At 38.5% G+C, this 17,021-nt stretch overlaps 1 protein-coding gene across 1 annotated transcript; it reads right to left on the minus strand.

Moving 5' to 3' along the window:
- Positions 1–1,082: 1,082 nt before the first annotated feature.
- On the minus strand, positions 1,083–17,021 carry LOC111569018 (uncharacterized). The gene is made up of 6 exons (XM_023270953.3): positions 16,758–17,021; positions 11,416–11,808; positions 9,166–9,300; positions 6,807–6,857; positions 6,477–6,542; positions 1,083–5,771 (listed from the first exon to the last, which is right to left on the minus strand). The coding sequence occupies exons 1-6, from the start codon at positions 16,807–16,809 to the stop codon at positions 5,731–5,733; spliced, it is 738 nt and encodes a 245-aa protein (XP_023126721.2). The 5' UTR covers positions 16,810–17,021; the 3' UTR covers positions 1,083–5,730.

Genomic DNA, 17,021 nt, shown 5'->3' on the forward strand with positions numbered 1-17,021 from the left:
AACAAGATGGACCTGGGGTTGCATGGTGGATCAGTGGTTAGCATCGTCACCTCACATAACAGCATGGGTTCTCCAGGTTCTCCAGCTTCCTCCCACAGTCCAGAAACATGGATGGATGGATGGATGGATGGAGAGATGATGATGAACGGATGGATGAATGGATGATAGATAGATGATAAAAATATGGATCGATGATGGATGGATAGACGGATGGACGGATGGATGGATGGGAGGATGGATTGATGGATGGATGGATGAGAGATGATGATGGATGGATGGATGGATGGATGGATAGATGGATGGATGGATGGATGGATGGATGGATGGATGGATGGATGGATGGATGGATGGAGAGATGATGATGGATGGATGGATGGATGGATGGATGGATGAACGGACGGATGGCCGGACGGACGGATGGATGGATGGATGATGGATGGATGGATGGATGGATGGATGGATGGATGGATGGATGATGGATGGATGGATGGATGGATGGATGGATGATGGATGGATGGATGGATGGATGGATGATAGAAAGATGGATGGATGGATGGATGGATGGATGGATGGATGGATGGATGGATGAATGGATTGATGGATGATAGAAAGATGGATGGATGGATGGATGGATGGATGATAGAAAGATGGATGGATGATAGAAAGATGGATGGATGGGAGGATGGATTGATGGATGGATGGATGGAGAGATGATGATGGATGGATGGATGGATGGATGATGGATGGAGGATAGAAAGATGGATGGATGATGGATGGATAGACGGATGGATGGATGGGAGGATGGATGGATGGATGGATGGATGGATGGATGGATGGATGAGAGATGATGATGGATGGATGGATGGATGGATGGATGGATGGATGATAGAAAGATGGATGGATGGATGGATGATAGAAAGATGGATGGATGGATGGATGGATGGATGATAGAAAGATGGATGGATGGATGGATGGATGAACAGACGGACGGTTGGATGGATGGATGGATGAATGATGGATGGATGGATGGATGATAGAAAGATGAATGGATGGATGGATGGACGGACGGACGGATGATGGATGGATGGATGGAAGGATGGATGGATGGAGAGATGGATGGATGATGAATGGATGGACGGACGGACGGACGGACGGACGGACGGTTGGATGGATGGATGGATGGATGGATGGATGGATGAATGATGGATGGATGGATGGATGATAGAAAGATGAATGGATGGATGGATGGATGGACGGACGGACGGATGGATGGAAGACGCACCTGACCACATTCTGAAGTGACAACACACTTCTATACTTTTATGAATGACAAATTTAAGGTTTTGATTTTTTGTTCAGTTTGAAAAGAAAATCAGTGTAGATTGATGACAAAAATGACAAATGTATCCATTAGAAATCCATATCACAGTAAAGTGTGAACTACTGAGAGGGTTTTAGTACTTTGTGAATCCACTGCATGCTATAAAACTGGTTTTATGGACAGTTTCCTGCTTTGGAAGCCAGTCTGTGTTCAGTGGGTTGTCAGAAAAGTGTGTCAGCCTCATCCGCTTCACCATTTTTACAAACGTTTCCTTCTGAAAACAACTTTTTGTTCAAACTCAGTTATTAATTGTTGTGCAAAGATGAGCAGGAGACTACAGGAGATAAAAAGAGAAGGTGGGAGTAAGAAAGGAACAGAAAATAGAAAACAGAAGTCCAAAGTGGAATAAAAAAATGAGAGGTAGACTGAAAGAAACACAAGATGTGAATGAGCACGAGGGAGAAAAGAAGGAGAGAGGAAGATTGACGTGCAGGTTGTACCAGAAATAACACAAACAGGAAGTTGGTGTCAACGGCAAAGGAAACCACATCTTTGCACTTCAGAACCATCTTCATCTCTCATCCACTCCTCCTCCTACTCTCTCTCTCTCTCTCTCTTTGTGTTTCTAAACTTTCCATTTGCCTGCTTGAAAGAGAATAAATCAGGTCAAAGACGACTGTTAGGATTATTTTACTGAACCTAAGATCACAAATGGTTGACAAGAACAATAAAGCAACATTATTATATGACAACATCAGTGATATTAATGAATGATATTAATGAATCCTCAGAAAGGATAATGAATATCTCTCTGGTTAAAGGTACAACATGTTGAAAAATACTGTTGCTGTTTATTTATGTACAGATATCTCATGTCTGGAGCCGAGCTGAGCAAAAAGACTGGAAGTAGAGGGAACTAGAAACTTATAGCTAGAAGTGAAAAGTCATTCAACAATTCCAGGTTTACATGATGCTGTCTGTTAGCAACTTGACTCAGTTCTCATTGAGATTTGGAGGGAATGCATTTTCTCCTGTCTGTGATTTGCCACAAATACATCTCAAAGCTTTTGTTCTAAATCAGACTGTGAACTCTCTGCGAAAAATATGTTTCTTCCAAAATGTAATTGACAATATAGCATAGCTGTTTTTATGAGACTGAGCAAGTTTGGGGTTTCATGAAGCTACTTATAAATGTTGTCATTTTATTTAAAAAGTGTTGGAACACATTTGGGTTTGACATCAAATGATGAATATGACACCAGAGATCAACATTTCAGCTTTTATTTCCAGGTGTTTACATCTGGATCTGATACACAACTTGGAAGATAGCATTATTTGTAACAAAACACCAGATTCTTAGGTGAGCAAAAGTATTGGAACGGATATATTTATAATAGAATAAAGTGAATCAGACTTAATGTTTAGTTGTAATAACCGCATCAAACCTGTGACCCACTGACATCACCAAACTTTAGCATTCTTCTTTACTGATGCTTTTCCAGGATTTCACTGCAGCCTCTTTCGGTTATTGTTTGTTTTTGGGGTTTATTCCCTCGAGTCTCCTCTTTAGCAGGTAAAATGCACCTCTATAGGGTTGAAGATTGACTTGTCCAGTCTAAAACCTTCCACTTCCTGCCCCTGATGAACTCCTCTGTTGTTTTTTCAGCGTGTTTTGGGTCTTTATCTTGGTTCAGAGGCTTCAGTTTGTTTGCATCTTTCTGTAAATTGTCAGACTAAATGTTTCTGTAGACTTTTGAGTTCATTTTGCTGCTGCCATCATGTGTTCCATCATCAATGAAGATTAATGAGCCCATCCCAGACGAAGCCATGACATCACCTCCACTGTGTTTCACAGATGAGCTTGTATGCTTGGATCATGAGCAGATCATTTCTTTCTCCAAACTTTAATCTCATCAGATGTTTTGAGGCTCATCTCTGTACTTTTTGGTTAATTCCAGCCTGGCTTTCCTGTTCTTCTTGTTAATGAGTGGTTTGATCTTCTGGTGTAGCTTCTGTACTTTTGTTCATGAAGTCTTTTGCCAACAGCAGATTGTGAAACCTTGACTCCTGCCCTCTGGAGGTTGTTGCTGATGTCACGAACAGTTCTTTCTTTACAGCTCTCACAATGTTTCTGTCATCAACTGCTGCTGTTTTCCTTGTTCTACCCGTCTGTTCCTCAGTCCATCAGTGGTTTCTGTCTTCTTCAGGACGTTCCAAATGGTTCTACTGACTATGACCGATGTGCAATAGCTCTGATTGATTTTCCATCTTCTCTCAGCTTCATAATTGCTTGTTTTCCACCCATAGACAGCTCTCTGGTTTTCATGTTGGTTCCACCTCTAACTATAGATGCAGTCTGCACAGGCAAAACCCAAATCTGAAGCTGAGCGTCGACACTGAGCACTATTTATTGTCTGAATAATCAGTGTAATAGAACACACCTGGACAACAGAACACACCTGTATTTAACAGGACTAATGCTTTTGCTCACATAAAAAATGGGTAGGTTTAAATAAAAGGTGCTATCTTCTAAGTTGTGTATCAGATCCAGATGTGAATAGCTGGAAATAAAAGCTGAAATGTTGAAATGTGAAACTCCTGTAGTTTCTGTTGTTTGTTGGTAAGTTCTGACTTTAAAGATTTCACGTGATGCAACAAATGAAATGTCATTTTTACATAATTATGAATACATTGGTAAACAAGTCCTTGGCAAACATAGATGATGTTTTGACAAAAATATTCAGTGCTGTGCAAAAGTATTTACTCCCTAGAGAAATCTTCTGTTTTTGAATATTTGTCACACTTAAATCTTTCAGATCATCAAACTATTATTTATATTCATTGAATATTGTACAGAGATAACCTACAAAACACAAAATGTCAATTTTAAATTATGGTTTATTGAAGATTTATTGATTATCTAAATCATCCATGTGAAAAAGTCATTGTCCCCCTGAACCTAATAACTGGTTGGTTCCTTTATAGCAACAACTGCAGTTAAATGTTTGTTCCAGCTTATGATCAGTCTTTTATATCACCATGGAGGCATCCTGGTCCACTCTTCTCTGCAGAATAGTTTTAATTTGGCCGCATTAGATGGTTTTAGAGTATGAACTGCAACTTTTAAGGTCTTGCTACAATTAGACTGAAGTCCAGACTTTAACTCGTCCACTCCAGAACCTTAACTTTGTTCTTTTTGAGCCAATCTGAGGTGGAATTGCTTGTGTGCTTTGGGTCTTTGTCATGTTGCATAAACCATTTGTGTAGAGCTTCAGGTCATGAACTGAAGGTGAATATTTTCCAGGAGGATTTCCTGATAGAGAGCAGAATTCCTGGCTTCTTCATTTATGAGAAGTTCTCCAGGTCCTCCAACCATCTCACTACCACCATGTTTCACTGCTGGTATCCCATTTTTCTGGTGGAATTCAGCATTAACGATATGCCAGATGTCTTCCAGAGAGTTCCACCTTTGACCCATCAGTCCACAGGATGTTATTCCAAAGGTCTTGGTGCTCATCTAGATATTTTATTTTCAAATACCAGACGAACCTTTATGTTGTTTTTGGTCAGTTGTGGTTTGCACCTTGCAACTCTCCCATGGATCCATTTCCTTCCAGTGTCTTTGTTATCGTGGAGTCATGAACACTGACCTTCATTGACGCAAGTGAGGCCTGTAGTTGTTTGATGTTCATCTGGGTTCTTTAGTGACCTTCTGGGTTAGATGTCGACGTTCTCTTGGAGAAATGTTGGTCGTGGGTCCACTCCTGAAGGTTCTCCACTGTTCCCATGTTTCTCCATTTGTGGATAATGTCGCTGGTTCTCTGGAGTCCCAGAGCCTCAGCAATGGCTTTGGAACCCTCCAGATTGATGAATGTCAATGACTTTGTTTCAAATCTGTTCTTGAATCTCTTTAGAACGTGGCATCATGTCCTGCTTTTGAGACCCTTTAGCTATTCACAGGTTCTATTTAGTGATGTTAAGATTCAGTAAGCCTGGCAGTGATCATATGTGAGTGTTTCTGGTGAAACTGAACAAAAGTGCCAAATGAATTTGGTCATTTGGTAGACTGGTAGCTAAGGGGGCAATTACTTTTCCACATAGGGCAAGATGGACTGGTCAGCATTTTTCCTTCAAAAAATAAAACCATAATTTAAAAATGGCATTTTGAGTGTTCTTGGGTCAACTTTGTCTCACATTAAAATTAGTTTGATGATCTGAAACATTTAAGTGTGATGAATATACAAAAATAGAAGACTTCTCTTGGGGGGCAAATACTTTTGCACGGCACTGTGCAATCAATAATCAACAATGAATATATGTGTTGATGATGATGATGATGATGATGATGATGATGATGATGATGATGATGATGATGATGATGATGAAGCTGTAGTACTGTTTCTCTTGGATTAAAATTCCCTGCTGCCACTGATGGTCAGAAGTTCCAGAGCTGTTTGACAGAAGAGCACCAGATTTAAAGCAGTAGAATGATGCCTGGAGGAGCAGCATATATATATATATATATATATATATATATATACATATATATATATATATATATATATATATATATATATATATATATATATACATACATATATATATATATATGTATGTATATATATATATATACATACATATATATATATATATATATGTATGTATATATATATATATATATATATATATATATATATATATATATATATATATATATATATATATATACACATACATACATATACACATACATATACACACACACACACACACACACACATCCCATATGTACTATATATATAGTGGTGGCCAGATGGAGGCACTGACATTTTTAGATGGCACCCAAAACCAAAAGCCATAACTAAACTTCAGGAATTCTATTGTTGTCCAGAATCAGGTTAAAATTTACTGGTATAGTTAACATTTTTGTTGGTTGGGTGACCACCTTTAAAACTGCAAAACATCTGTAGCTTATATACAGTTTAAACACTGAAAATTCTGTCGATGTTTTATGATAGTTTATCCAACCGCAATCTACCATGCTACAATATAGTCTGTTTTTTCATCATTACTGAGTGAAAAATTAAATGAAAAAATAACATGAAGTACATAAAGTTTTTGTATAAAACTATAACTTTGTGTGTGTTTGTGTTACCAGGATAGGACAGTCTCTTGTCTCCATCATTGTTTTTAACTGTAGTTTTCCCTCGATGGTAAGACACTGATAGAGACACAAATAGACAAGGAATTTACATTAAAATATTAACCTCCCAGACATACAGGTCTAGTTTTATCTAAATGACAAGCATTACATAAATGAGGTGATATATCACCTTTAAATAGCAGCAAACTGAGTCAAAGAAAAGCTACAGATTGTGTGTTCATGTTAATTAAGGACCATGGAAACCAGTGCAACATTATAGGAAAAGAGGTGAGAGGCTTTGAGTGACACAATCCAATGTTGATTAGAGTGTGTCTGACTTACCACTGTGACTCTGTGTCGGTCCAACCCAGCGGTTTTGCCTTCTGTCGGAGACTGAAAACAATTTGCACAGAAACCAATCGACATGAGCATGCAGCTACACGTATAATTCATGTAAGTTAAAGTGATTAGCAGTGGACTCTTAATCAAACATAGTCATGTTGGAAAATGAAATCGTGGAAAATGTTTTGCACCTTTTCACATGACATGTTTTTTGTAGGGTGTAGGTTTGCCAGTCTGAAATTAATGAAATTCATTTAAAGGGTCAACTCCTCCACTTTAGAAGAAGAAATGTTTGTCTACCTACCATCATTCAAATTTATTTATTTTGTCCTGTCATTGCAGGGAATACAGTAGAGACAAATGAAGTTTACAAGCAACAAAACTCCCAAACCAGACCAAACTGCTGTGTTGTAATTAAACAGTAACCTACCAGGATATGTAAAAACAGAGTTTCTTTGTTTTTTCTTGGAGCTCTTCTCATTGGTTTGAATTAGAGAAAGGTGAAGTGATGTACTATCACACAACAACCAGGTATTAAATATGTTTTTTATTAACAGATATTTGAATCAGAAGATGTAAAGATTTCAAACAAATCCCATCATCTCCTAAAAGAGAGGATTAGCTGTGTTACATGTGGTTTATATATGGTATTATAAAGAAAAGTCCGCATTGTTAGTCAAGTTCACAGAGTTGTAAACAAGAAAAAAGAACACTGCGTATATAGTGCAAAGCCCCCTTAATTATGTGACCATCTAAACAGAAGTAGTAAGTTTTTAGGCTTTATTTAGACCTAGTACATAAACAGTGCTGGTGAAAGTCACCAAAGATCTTCTTATAGCCTCAAGACAAGGGCCCTTACACTTGTCCGACTAAATCTCAGTGCTCCACTTGACAATACTCATCGGAACGGAACGGAACAGGCAGCAACAAACTCTCAGGTGTCAGCCTCCATGGACGGCCGCCAAACTTTTCATTGCAGGACTTCAAGGGTATGTGCAGCTCCCGGGCTATAGGTCACCCAAAGGAGTGGTCCACTGCAGAACCTGGGAGCAAACGGATTCTGGAACAAACAATCTGTCAGGAGGCCCGTTAACTGGACCGGGTTATTGTACCAGAGCTCATTGGACTTGGGACTCCATCTCCCTAGTGAGGGAGGCAACCAAGCAGGTCTTCAGCAGAATTGGCTCACAGGTTATTCCTTGGCTGAGAATTGCTGGGATAAGGCATTGAGTTTGATATTTATGGGATCCAGACCTGTACATCAGAGAAAAGTTGAATCATCTGAAGACCAAGGTACAGCGATCTTGGCAGGCATCTAGCCTTTTAGAAGATCACACATACTCCAGTTTTCTGTTGTCAGTCCAAACAATAAAAGATTCTTCTGGACCCTCTAACCAATGATGGGGGTGGAAATGAGCCGTTGCTTGAGGTCTTGGAATGCTTGATTTGCTTCTGGGGTCCGGAGGAAAGGCCTGGAGGTGAAGGCGAGGGCTGTAAGCGGGGCAGCTATCTTGCTGTAGTCCCTGACGAAGCAGCGATAGAAGTTTGCAAACCCAAGGAACCTCTGCAGTTGTTTGCAGTTCTCTGGTAGTGGCCAGTTCTGTACTGTGGAGAGCTTCTGAGGATCCATCCTGACTTCCCCAGTGGAGATTATGTATCTGAGGAAGGACATTGTAAAGGCATGGAATTTGCACTTTGTGCTTATTAAGAAGGTACACCAGGACTTGCTGGTAGAGTGTGTTCCTTGAGGATGTCATCTAGGTAGACGAAGACAAACCTGTTGATAATGTCTCACAGGACATTGTTGATTAGGCCCTGGAAACCTGCAGATGCGTTGGTTAGTCCAAAGGGCATGACCAGGTACTCAACATATCACAGAGGTGTGTTGAAGGCCGTCTTCCACTCATCCCCCTCTCTGATCCAGATGAGGTGATGAGCATTGTGGAGATCCAGTTTGGTGAAGACCCTGACACCATGCAGCAGGGTGAAAGGATAGGTATTCTTCACAGTGATGTCATTCAATCCATGGGAGTGAATGCAGGGGCGAAGAGAACCATGATTCTTATCCACAAAGAAGAATCCAGAGCAAAAAGGTGAAGAAGAAGGTCTCTAAAGTAAGTCTCCATAGCAGTGTGTTCTGGCTTGGCTGGTGGGCTGAATGGCTCCAGGAATCAGGTCAATAGAACAGTCATATGGACAGAAAGAGGGCAAGGAGAGAGCATCCCCTTTACTAAACACCAAGGCTAGGTCTTGATATTCCATTCGATCCTATCTATTGTGTCAGACAGATTGCATGCAAATATGTGCGTGTGTGCTTGTGCGTGTGTGTGTGTGTGTGTGTGTGTGTGTGTGTACTCACATCTTCTCTGCAGGGCTTTGATGGTGGGTCTAGTGAAGCGGATCAGTAAAAGGATCAGCAACACACAACAGAGCAAACCAGTCACCACTTTGTAGGCCTTCAGCTCTCCTCTTACATCTGGTATCATCTCAACTTCTGCGCACACACACACACACACACACACACACACACACACACACACACACACACACACACACACACACACACACACACACACACACACACACACACACACACACACACACACACACACACACACACACACACACACAGTCACAGGTCATGATTTCCATCAACACATGATGACAGTTCAGTTTTGTATGGTTGTGTTCATGTACTACTAACAGTACTAACATACTGGAGGTTGAATTGAATGCCTGGCCTTATTCTGAGTTTGCATCATATTAATTTTAGATGAGGTAGAGCCTGATTTTAATCAGTTAAATGCTTTCATTATGTAGAACTCCTAAGAGCTTATGTAGAAATCAACCGGACTTCTTTTAAAGGTTCTCGAAGACATTTCATCCAAGAGGCTTCTTCAGTTCTAGCTGACTAATGGGGAGTTCCTGAATATATAGTTCCTCCAGGTCACATGACTAATGGTCCATTAACCACTAGGACTCACCTGTCTCCAGGTGTGAACAGCTGGGAAACCTGATGTTCAACAACAAAGTAATAGACAGACAGTAATCATGGTGGTGGAGCTGCTAGTTTACACAACAAAGGATGTGAATCTACCAAGTCTGGAGTGCATCTAGATGTTTCTGATAGTGAAACTTTCCTGGGAGAAACGTTATCAGTGCATTACAGATGTTTGATATGTGGAGTCATAGATTCCTCTGTTTAGAGATGGTTGTTACAGGTTGACATAGATGGCTTCCTTCACTCCTCTCTCCAACCATCTGTCCTCTCTGTCCAAAAGGTGGACACTGCTGTCCTCAGAGGAATGTCTTTTATCCTTCAGATACAGGTGAACTGCTGAGTCTTGTCCTGAGGATGCACTTGTGGAGTTGTTGTTTAGTCTCTCCTATTTATGACTCTGTGCATCCTTCACAGCATTGGACTGCGTATACAACATTGGTGTTTTATCCAAAGTGGATTGCTTCCTCTGGGTTGGGGGGAGTTGCTTCCCCAAGCAAAGGAGTTCAAGTGCCTCCGGATCTTGTTCACGAGTGATGGGAAAATGGAGCGTGAGATGGACAGGAGGATTGGTGCAGCGTCAGGAGAAATGCAGGTGAAGAGGGAGCTGAGACGCAAGGAGAAGCTCTCAGTTTACCATCCATCTACGTTCCAACCCTCACCTATGATCATGAACTCTGGGTAGTGACCTAAAGAATGAGATCATGGATACAAGCAGCTGAAATGAGCTTCCTCTGTAGGGTGTCTGGGCTCAGTCTTAGAGATAGGGGGAGAAGCTCAGACATCTGGAGGGAGCTCAGAGTAGAGCTGCTGCTCCTTCACCTCTAAAGGAACCAGTTGAGGTGGTTTGGACATCTGATTCAGATGCCTCCAGGGAGACTTCCTTTGGAGGTTTTCTGAACATGTCCTCCTGGTAGGAGACCCCGGAGTAGACCCAGAACTCTCTGGAGGGATTATGTATCTCATCTGGCCTGGGAACACCTGAGCTGGAAAGTGTTGCTGGGAGCAGGAACATCTGGAATGACCTGCTTCATCTGCTGCCTCCACGACCCAACAGTGGATAAGAGGAAGACGATGGATGGATGGATGGATGGATGGATGGATGGATGGATGGATGGATGGATGGATGGATGGATGGATATTGTGACCTTGGGGTGAACCAGTAGTTTGTCTTTTAAGTGGTACTAAAGTCCACTGATATGTTTGGAGAAAATCCTTGAGGTTTTCCGATATTCCATATGCATATGGGATAACAATGCTGTTTCTCCTGTTCTTCCTTTCTTGGCTGTTTGTTGTGGTGTTGTGCTTTCTAGATCTTTGTTGATTTGATGAAGGCCCAGTTGGGGTTAGTCACAGCTCCTCAGCGCTTTCCCAATGTGGGAATGCTGCTTTTCTTTTCCCTCTGCATTGAGAGGAACATTCCCAGTCCGGTGCTTTAAGGTCTAATTTGACTAATTTTCTTTGGAGAGTTTAGATGTTTGCTAGTGGATCAACAGTGGTGTTTCACACTATCTTGCATCTTCAGCTAACACATCTCAAAGCATGAAAACACGAAACAGGATGTGAAATTCACTTTGACAAACATCACAGACAAACAGACGGTATACCAACCTTTGCATGTGACCACCAGCGTCTCACAGTCAACTTTTCTGGTTGATCCCTTCTCAGTGATGTCATAACCTTCCATTCTGAATCCATTGTAAAATCTTGGCACACCGTAACAACCTGTCTTGCTCTGACAAACATGTTGCAGAATAGTCTCCATCTTATTTTTTTGACTGTGACACACAGGTAAGGAGGAGCTGTGGGAGGGTAGATGTAGGATCAGGCTGATGATGCCTTTACAATCCGTTGTCCAACTGACGGTGAGGAGACCCAGGACAGGTTCAGGGCTGCTGGAGTAGGAGGTGGGGGAAGCAGTGTCGGCTGCAGGAACTGTGGGGCTCATGCTGGTGGTCGAAGCATTGTCTCTGGTGTCTGGCCCAAATGTTGTTGCTTCCGATCCTGGGGGACAGAAATCAATTACTATGGAAAACAGATTAACACACAGGATCAAAATAATCAACAACTCTGGGAGAAATATGTGTTGTTTTATTCAGTCATCAGGAAATGACTGAATAAAACTTGTCATGTACTCTAATATAGATTTATATGTACCTAGAAATGCTGCATAGAATTCTACTATTATTATCATGTTTTTGTGTTCAATATGTATAAAGTTACAAAGTGTCAAAAAAATGGACAAACGACAAAAACGAGACAAAAATGACAATAACGACACAAAAAACAATGAATAAAACAAAAACACAAGTGAGACCAAAAGGAAACACAAAACGACAAAAACGTGAGACAAATGACAAAAGTCAGACAAAAAAAGAGACAACAAAAAACAAGACAAACTATTACAACAATGAGGCACAAAACGACAAAAACAAGAAACAAAGTGACAAAAAATGAGACATGACACAAAACAAAACCAAAAAAGACAAAAAAGTTACAAAGGGACAAAGAAATGAGAAAAGACACAAAACGACAAAAAGGACACAAAATGACAAAAATGAGAAACAAAACTAATTAAGCAAAACGCAAAATGGCAAAAATAAGACAAAAAACACAAGACAAAAAGGAAACATAAAACAACAAAAACATGAGACGAAAGTCAGACAAAAGAAGACAAAAACCAACAAAAACAAGACAAAATATTACAAAAATGACAACGACAAAAGAACAATGAACAATCTAGTGTGTTCCCTGTTTCTGTGCAGAACCATGTGAAACATCTACTTTCTGTTCAAATCAGCTGGTTTCTTCTTTATTTTTTATTTATTTTCAATTATGCTTTTTGTTATTTCCTCCAGAAACATCCATAATACAGAATAGCAGAGATACACAAATACATCGATCACACAAAAATAAAAATGATAATAATAGTAGAATTATATGCACCACTTATAGTTACATACAAATGTATGTTCGAGTACAGGACAAGTTAGGAGAAGACTGAATACATGAAAGACAGACAGCCAAATGGAAAACAAAACTAAAACTAAAAAAAACAACAATTCCGTTCCCTTCAAAACCAGCACTAAAACGTCACTGAACTGCTTACACGGTGTTAAAGCAAAGCGTTCAACATCTGTTCTTCATGTCCCTGGTATATGGGTTTGTTTTATACCGTCATCTATTCTTCAGATCTCATTACACTCTGATATTTTGTTTTTACGTTCTTTTCATTTTGCTTCTGTGTTTAACCCTCGTGTCGTCCTGCGGGTCAAAATTAACCATCAATATAGTGTGTAGGAACAACAAGCGGCACTCCATCTGGCAAAAACCCTTCAGTAGGACAACAAGGCTGTTCACAAATCGCACATTGTTGCATTTATTTTATCACTTCCTGCAACTGAACAAATGCTGATACAAGCCGACTTCATGTGGCTGCACATTTTAACCCTCCTGTTGTCATCATTTACGGGCACCAAAAAATATTGTTTCCTTGTCTGAAAAAAATCCAAAAATTCAGCCAAAAAATTCCCCAAATTTCAGAAAATTTGCAAAACCTTCAGGAAGAAAACTCCAATAATTTCTTTAAAGTTTCCCTTAAAAGTTTTTTTTTTTTTTTTTAAATCCTCCAAATTTGGCAAGAGAATTCTTGTAAATATTTTCAAAAAAATGAATAAAAATCTCCCCCCCAAAAAATCCTAAAAATATCTAAAGTGATTCCATATATATCAGTAAAACTTCTAATATTTTCTTTAAGAACATTCACAAAAAAATCAACCAAAATCCAGCAAATTTTGCTGGATTTTGGTTGATTTTTATGTGAATGTTCTTAAAGAAACATTTTTAACATTTCTTTTTTTCCACCAAAAAATGTTCAAAGATTTCCCAAAAATGTTGAAAATGTGGACATCAGAAGTTTCACTGTGAAAACTTGTTTTTTTTCCCCACATTTTCAAACTTTAAAACGGGTCAATTTTGACCTGCAGGACGAGGGTTAAACCATTTGTTTTGAACAATCTGTGCTGTTTCATCAGAAAAATGAACCAAATCTGTGCTTAAAATCACCACATTTCATCAAAATCAGCTAATTCTACACATCTCCAAAAATAAAAAAGAGATTCTGCCCTCCTTGGCCCAAGTATGAAGCTGACCTGGGCTAGATTACAGATTCTGCTTGTATTACTCGACTTTGTTTTTGCCAAAAAGGCGATCTGTACAGTCAGGAAGTGTGGCTTCATGTTCACCTGTTAACCCTGAAAAACCCACTGTTGTAAAAACACAACGTGGGCTCATTTTTATTATATAAATGACTTCTTGCTGTGGTACTGCTCCACGGAGTTACCAGGCTACTTGCAGTGAAAAATGAGACCAGAACAAGCAAAAATGTGACATGACAGCCACCATCCACAGCACTAGTTTACCGATAAGTACATCTCAGTGCATTAATGTTCGTAGGTTGACCAGTTTTTCATAAGTCTTCATATTTACTGTGTTAGGAAGCTCAGGTTTCGTCTGGCTACACGTTAGGTTTCAGTAGCAAAGAGGCACAAATGAAGTTCACTGGGTGCATAATGGAGTTTCACCCTCGTGTCGTCCTGATGGTTAAATTGACCCGTTTTAAAGTTTGAAAATGTGGAAAGAAGAAATTTCAGAGTGAAATTTCTAATGTTCACATTTTCAACATTTTTGGGAAATCTTTGAACATTTTTTGGTGGAAAAAAAAGAAATGTTAAAAATGTTTCTTAAGAACAGTCACATAAAAATCAACCAAAATCCAGTGAATTTCACTGGATTTTGGTAGATTTTTATGTGACTGTTCTTAAAGAAAATATTAGAAGTTTTACTGATATATATGTAATCACTTTAGATATTTTTAGGATTTTTTGGAAGATTTTTACTCATTTTTTGAAAATATTTACAAGAATTTGCTTGTCAAATTTGGGGGATTTTTTTAAAATAATGCTTTTAAGGGAAACTTTAAAGAAATTATTATCCACATTTTCAACATTTTGGGGAAATTTTTGAACTTTTTTTAGGTGGAAAAAAAGAAATGTTAAAAAAAATGTTTCTTTAAGAACATTCTGAAAAAAATCAACCAAAATCCAGCGAAATTCTTTCATTGTTAAAGAAAATATTAGAATTTTTACTGATATGTACATAATCACTTTAGATATTTTTAGGATTTTTTTTCGGAAGATTTTGATTCATTTTCTGGAAATATTTACAATTTTTATTTATTTTAAAAATTTTTTATTTTTTAAATTTTTATTTCAAATTTGGGGATTTTTTTGTTTTTTTTAAATAAATCTTTTAAGGGAAACTTTTACGGAATTTTTTGAATTTTCTTCCTGAAGATTTTGCAAATTTTTATAAATTTAAAGATTTTTTTTGGTGAATTTTTGGATTGATTTTTTTCCCGAATGTTCTAAAAGAAAATATTCAAATTTTTACTGATGTATGTGTAATCACTTTAGATATTTTTAGGACTTTTTTTGGAAGATTTTTATTCATTTTTTGAAAATATTTATAATTTTTACTTTTTAAAAATTTTTCAAATGTTTCTTTCTTGCCAAATTTGTTTTTTTTTCTGAATTTGAATGAATTTGGATTTTTTTTCAGACAAGGGAACAATATTTCTTTGGTGCCCGTAAATGAGGACAACAGGTGGGTTAAAGTGATAAACCCAGAACTGGAAGTGATGCTTTTAAATGATTCGTACCAGCATATACCCAAGCAGCCAGACATCTGAATGAGATTACAGATCCTATTTTACAGATGGACTCAGTCAGTGAAAGAAACAGCAGGGTTTGGATGTTTATATTCCTGAGCTGAGTCACCTTACATTTAGTCAGAGCTTCATCGAGTTATTAGAAAAAAAACTGTGATATATAATCAGCAGTAATGTGACCCTGAGACTGGCTCTAGACCCAGAATAAAGCTGCTATTCTGTTCTATTAAATGGAAAATACACCTGGAACTGGACCAGATAATATTTTATTTTGAAAAAGACAAAAAGCAACAAAAAGAAGACAAAACATTACAACACCGAGAAGCCAAAACCGAGAAACAAAATGACAGAAAATGAGACAAACAACACGAAACAAAACAAACAAAAAAAAATATCAAAAAATTAGACAAAAAAGTTACAAAGTGACAAATGGACAAATGACAAAAACAAGGCAAAAATGACAAAATTACAATAATAACACAAAACAATGAATAAAGCAAAACACAAAATGATAAAAGTAAGACAAAAACGACAAGTGTGATCAAAAGGAAAGACAAAACGACACAAATATGAGACAAACGACAACAGTCAGACAAAAAAAGACAAAACACAACAAAAACTAGACAAAATATTACAAAAATGAGGCACAAAACGACAAAAACGAGGAACAAAATGACGTATTCAGCAAAACACAAAATGACAAAAATAAGACAAAAAACACAAGACAAAAAGGAAACACAAAATGACAAAAATGAGAAACAAAACAACAAAAACGAGACAGACAAAAGTCAGACAAAAACAACAAGACAAAACATTACAAAAATGAGACACAAAATGACAAAAGAACAATGAACAATCTAATAATTTACTTTATGATCAAAACAACTTGTCATGTTCTAGAAATGATTTTAAATTTATAGTTTTACTAATTTACAAACTGCAGTTAATGTCTTCTGTGGAATTTTTACACTTTGAGGGCCGGATTGGACCCTCTGGAGGGTCGATTTTGGCCCACAGGCCTCATGTTGGACACCTCTGTATTCTAGATATATCCATATGGTAAAAGCTCACTGACTGTAACACTTTTCAGTCCAATTTATTTCTTGGAACGTCTCTGCATCTGACTGGATTGAGCTAGACCTCTGAAGCTAATGCTAATGCTAGTTGCCTGGGTTATTTTCTCTTCTTTAATTTTCAGTTTGTCCTGAAAGTAGCAAACACTTACCAACACTCACGAACAAAACGGCTGAGATGATGAAAGCAGTGATGAGATCCATGACAGGAGCAGTGATCAACAAGTTCAGGTAGAAGACAGGAGGAGAAGCGATGACAGAAATCAGATGAACACACCAGCGTCAGAAGAAGTGATGAGAGAGGAAGTGATGCAGAACTCCTCCTGCTCTGTTCTGTCTTTCTCCATGCAGTGAATCACTTCATCCCCGACCCAATGCTGCTGCTGCTGCTGCTGCTGCTGCTGCTGCTGCTGCAA

The sequence above is a fragment of the Amphiprion ocellaris genome, chromosome 4, assembly GCF_022539595.1.
Source record: "Amphiprion ocellaris isolate individual 3 ecotype Okinawa chromosome 4, ASM2253959v1, whole genome shotgun sequence".
In the NCBI taxonomy this organism is placed as follows: domain Eukaryota; kingdom Metazoa; phylum Chordata; class Actinopteri; family Pomacentridae; genus Amphiprion; species Amphiprion ocellaris.

What these genes read in the sequence shown, in the direction of transcription:
- LOC111569018 (XM_023270953.3), bottom strand. Translation starts at nt 16,809, where the DNA reads ATGGATCTCATCACTGCTTTCATCATCTCAGCCGTTTTGTTCGTGAGT. An exon ending in CGTTTTGTTCGTGAGTGTTG is followed by an intron (nt 11,809 to 16,757) that starts GTAAGTGTTTGC and finishes TCTGTCCCCCAG; the next exon opens with GATCGGAAGCAACAACATTT. An exon ending in ACCGACACAGAGTCACAGTG is followed by an intron (nt 6,543 to 6,806) that starts GTAAGTCAGACA and finishes TGTCTCTATCAG; the next exon opens with TGTCTTACCATCGAGGGAAA.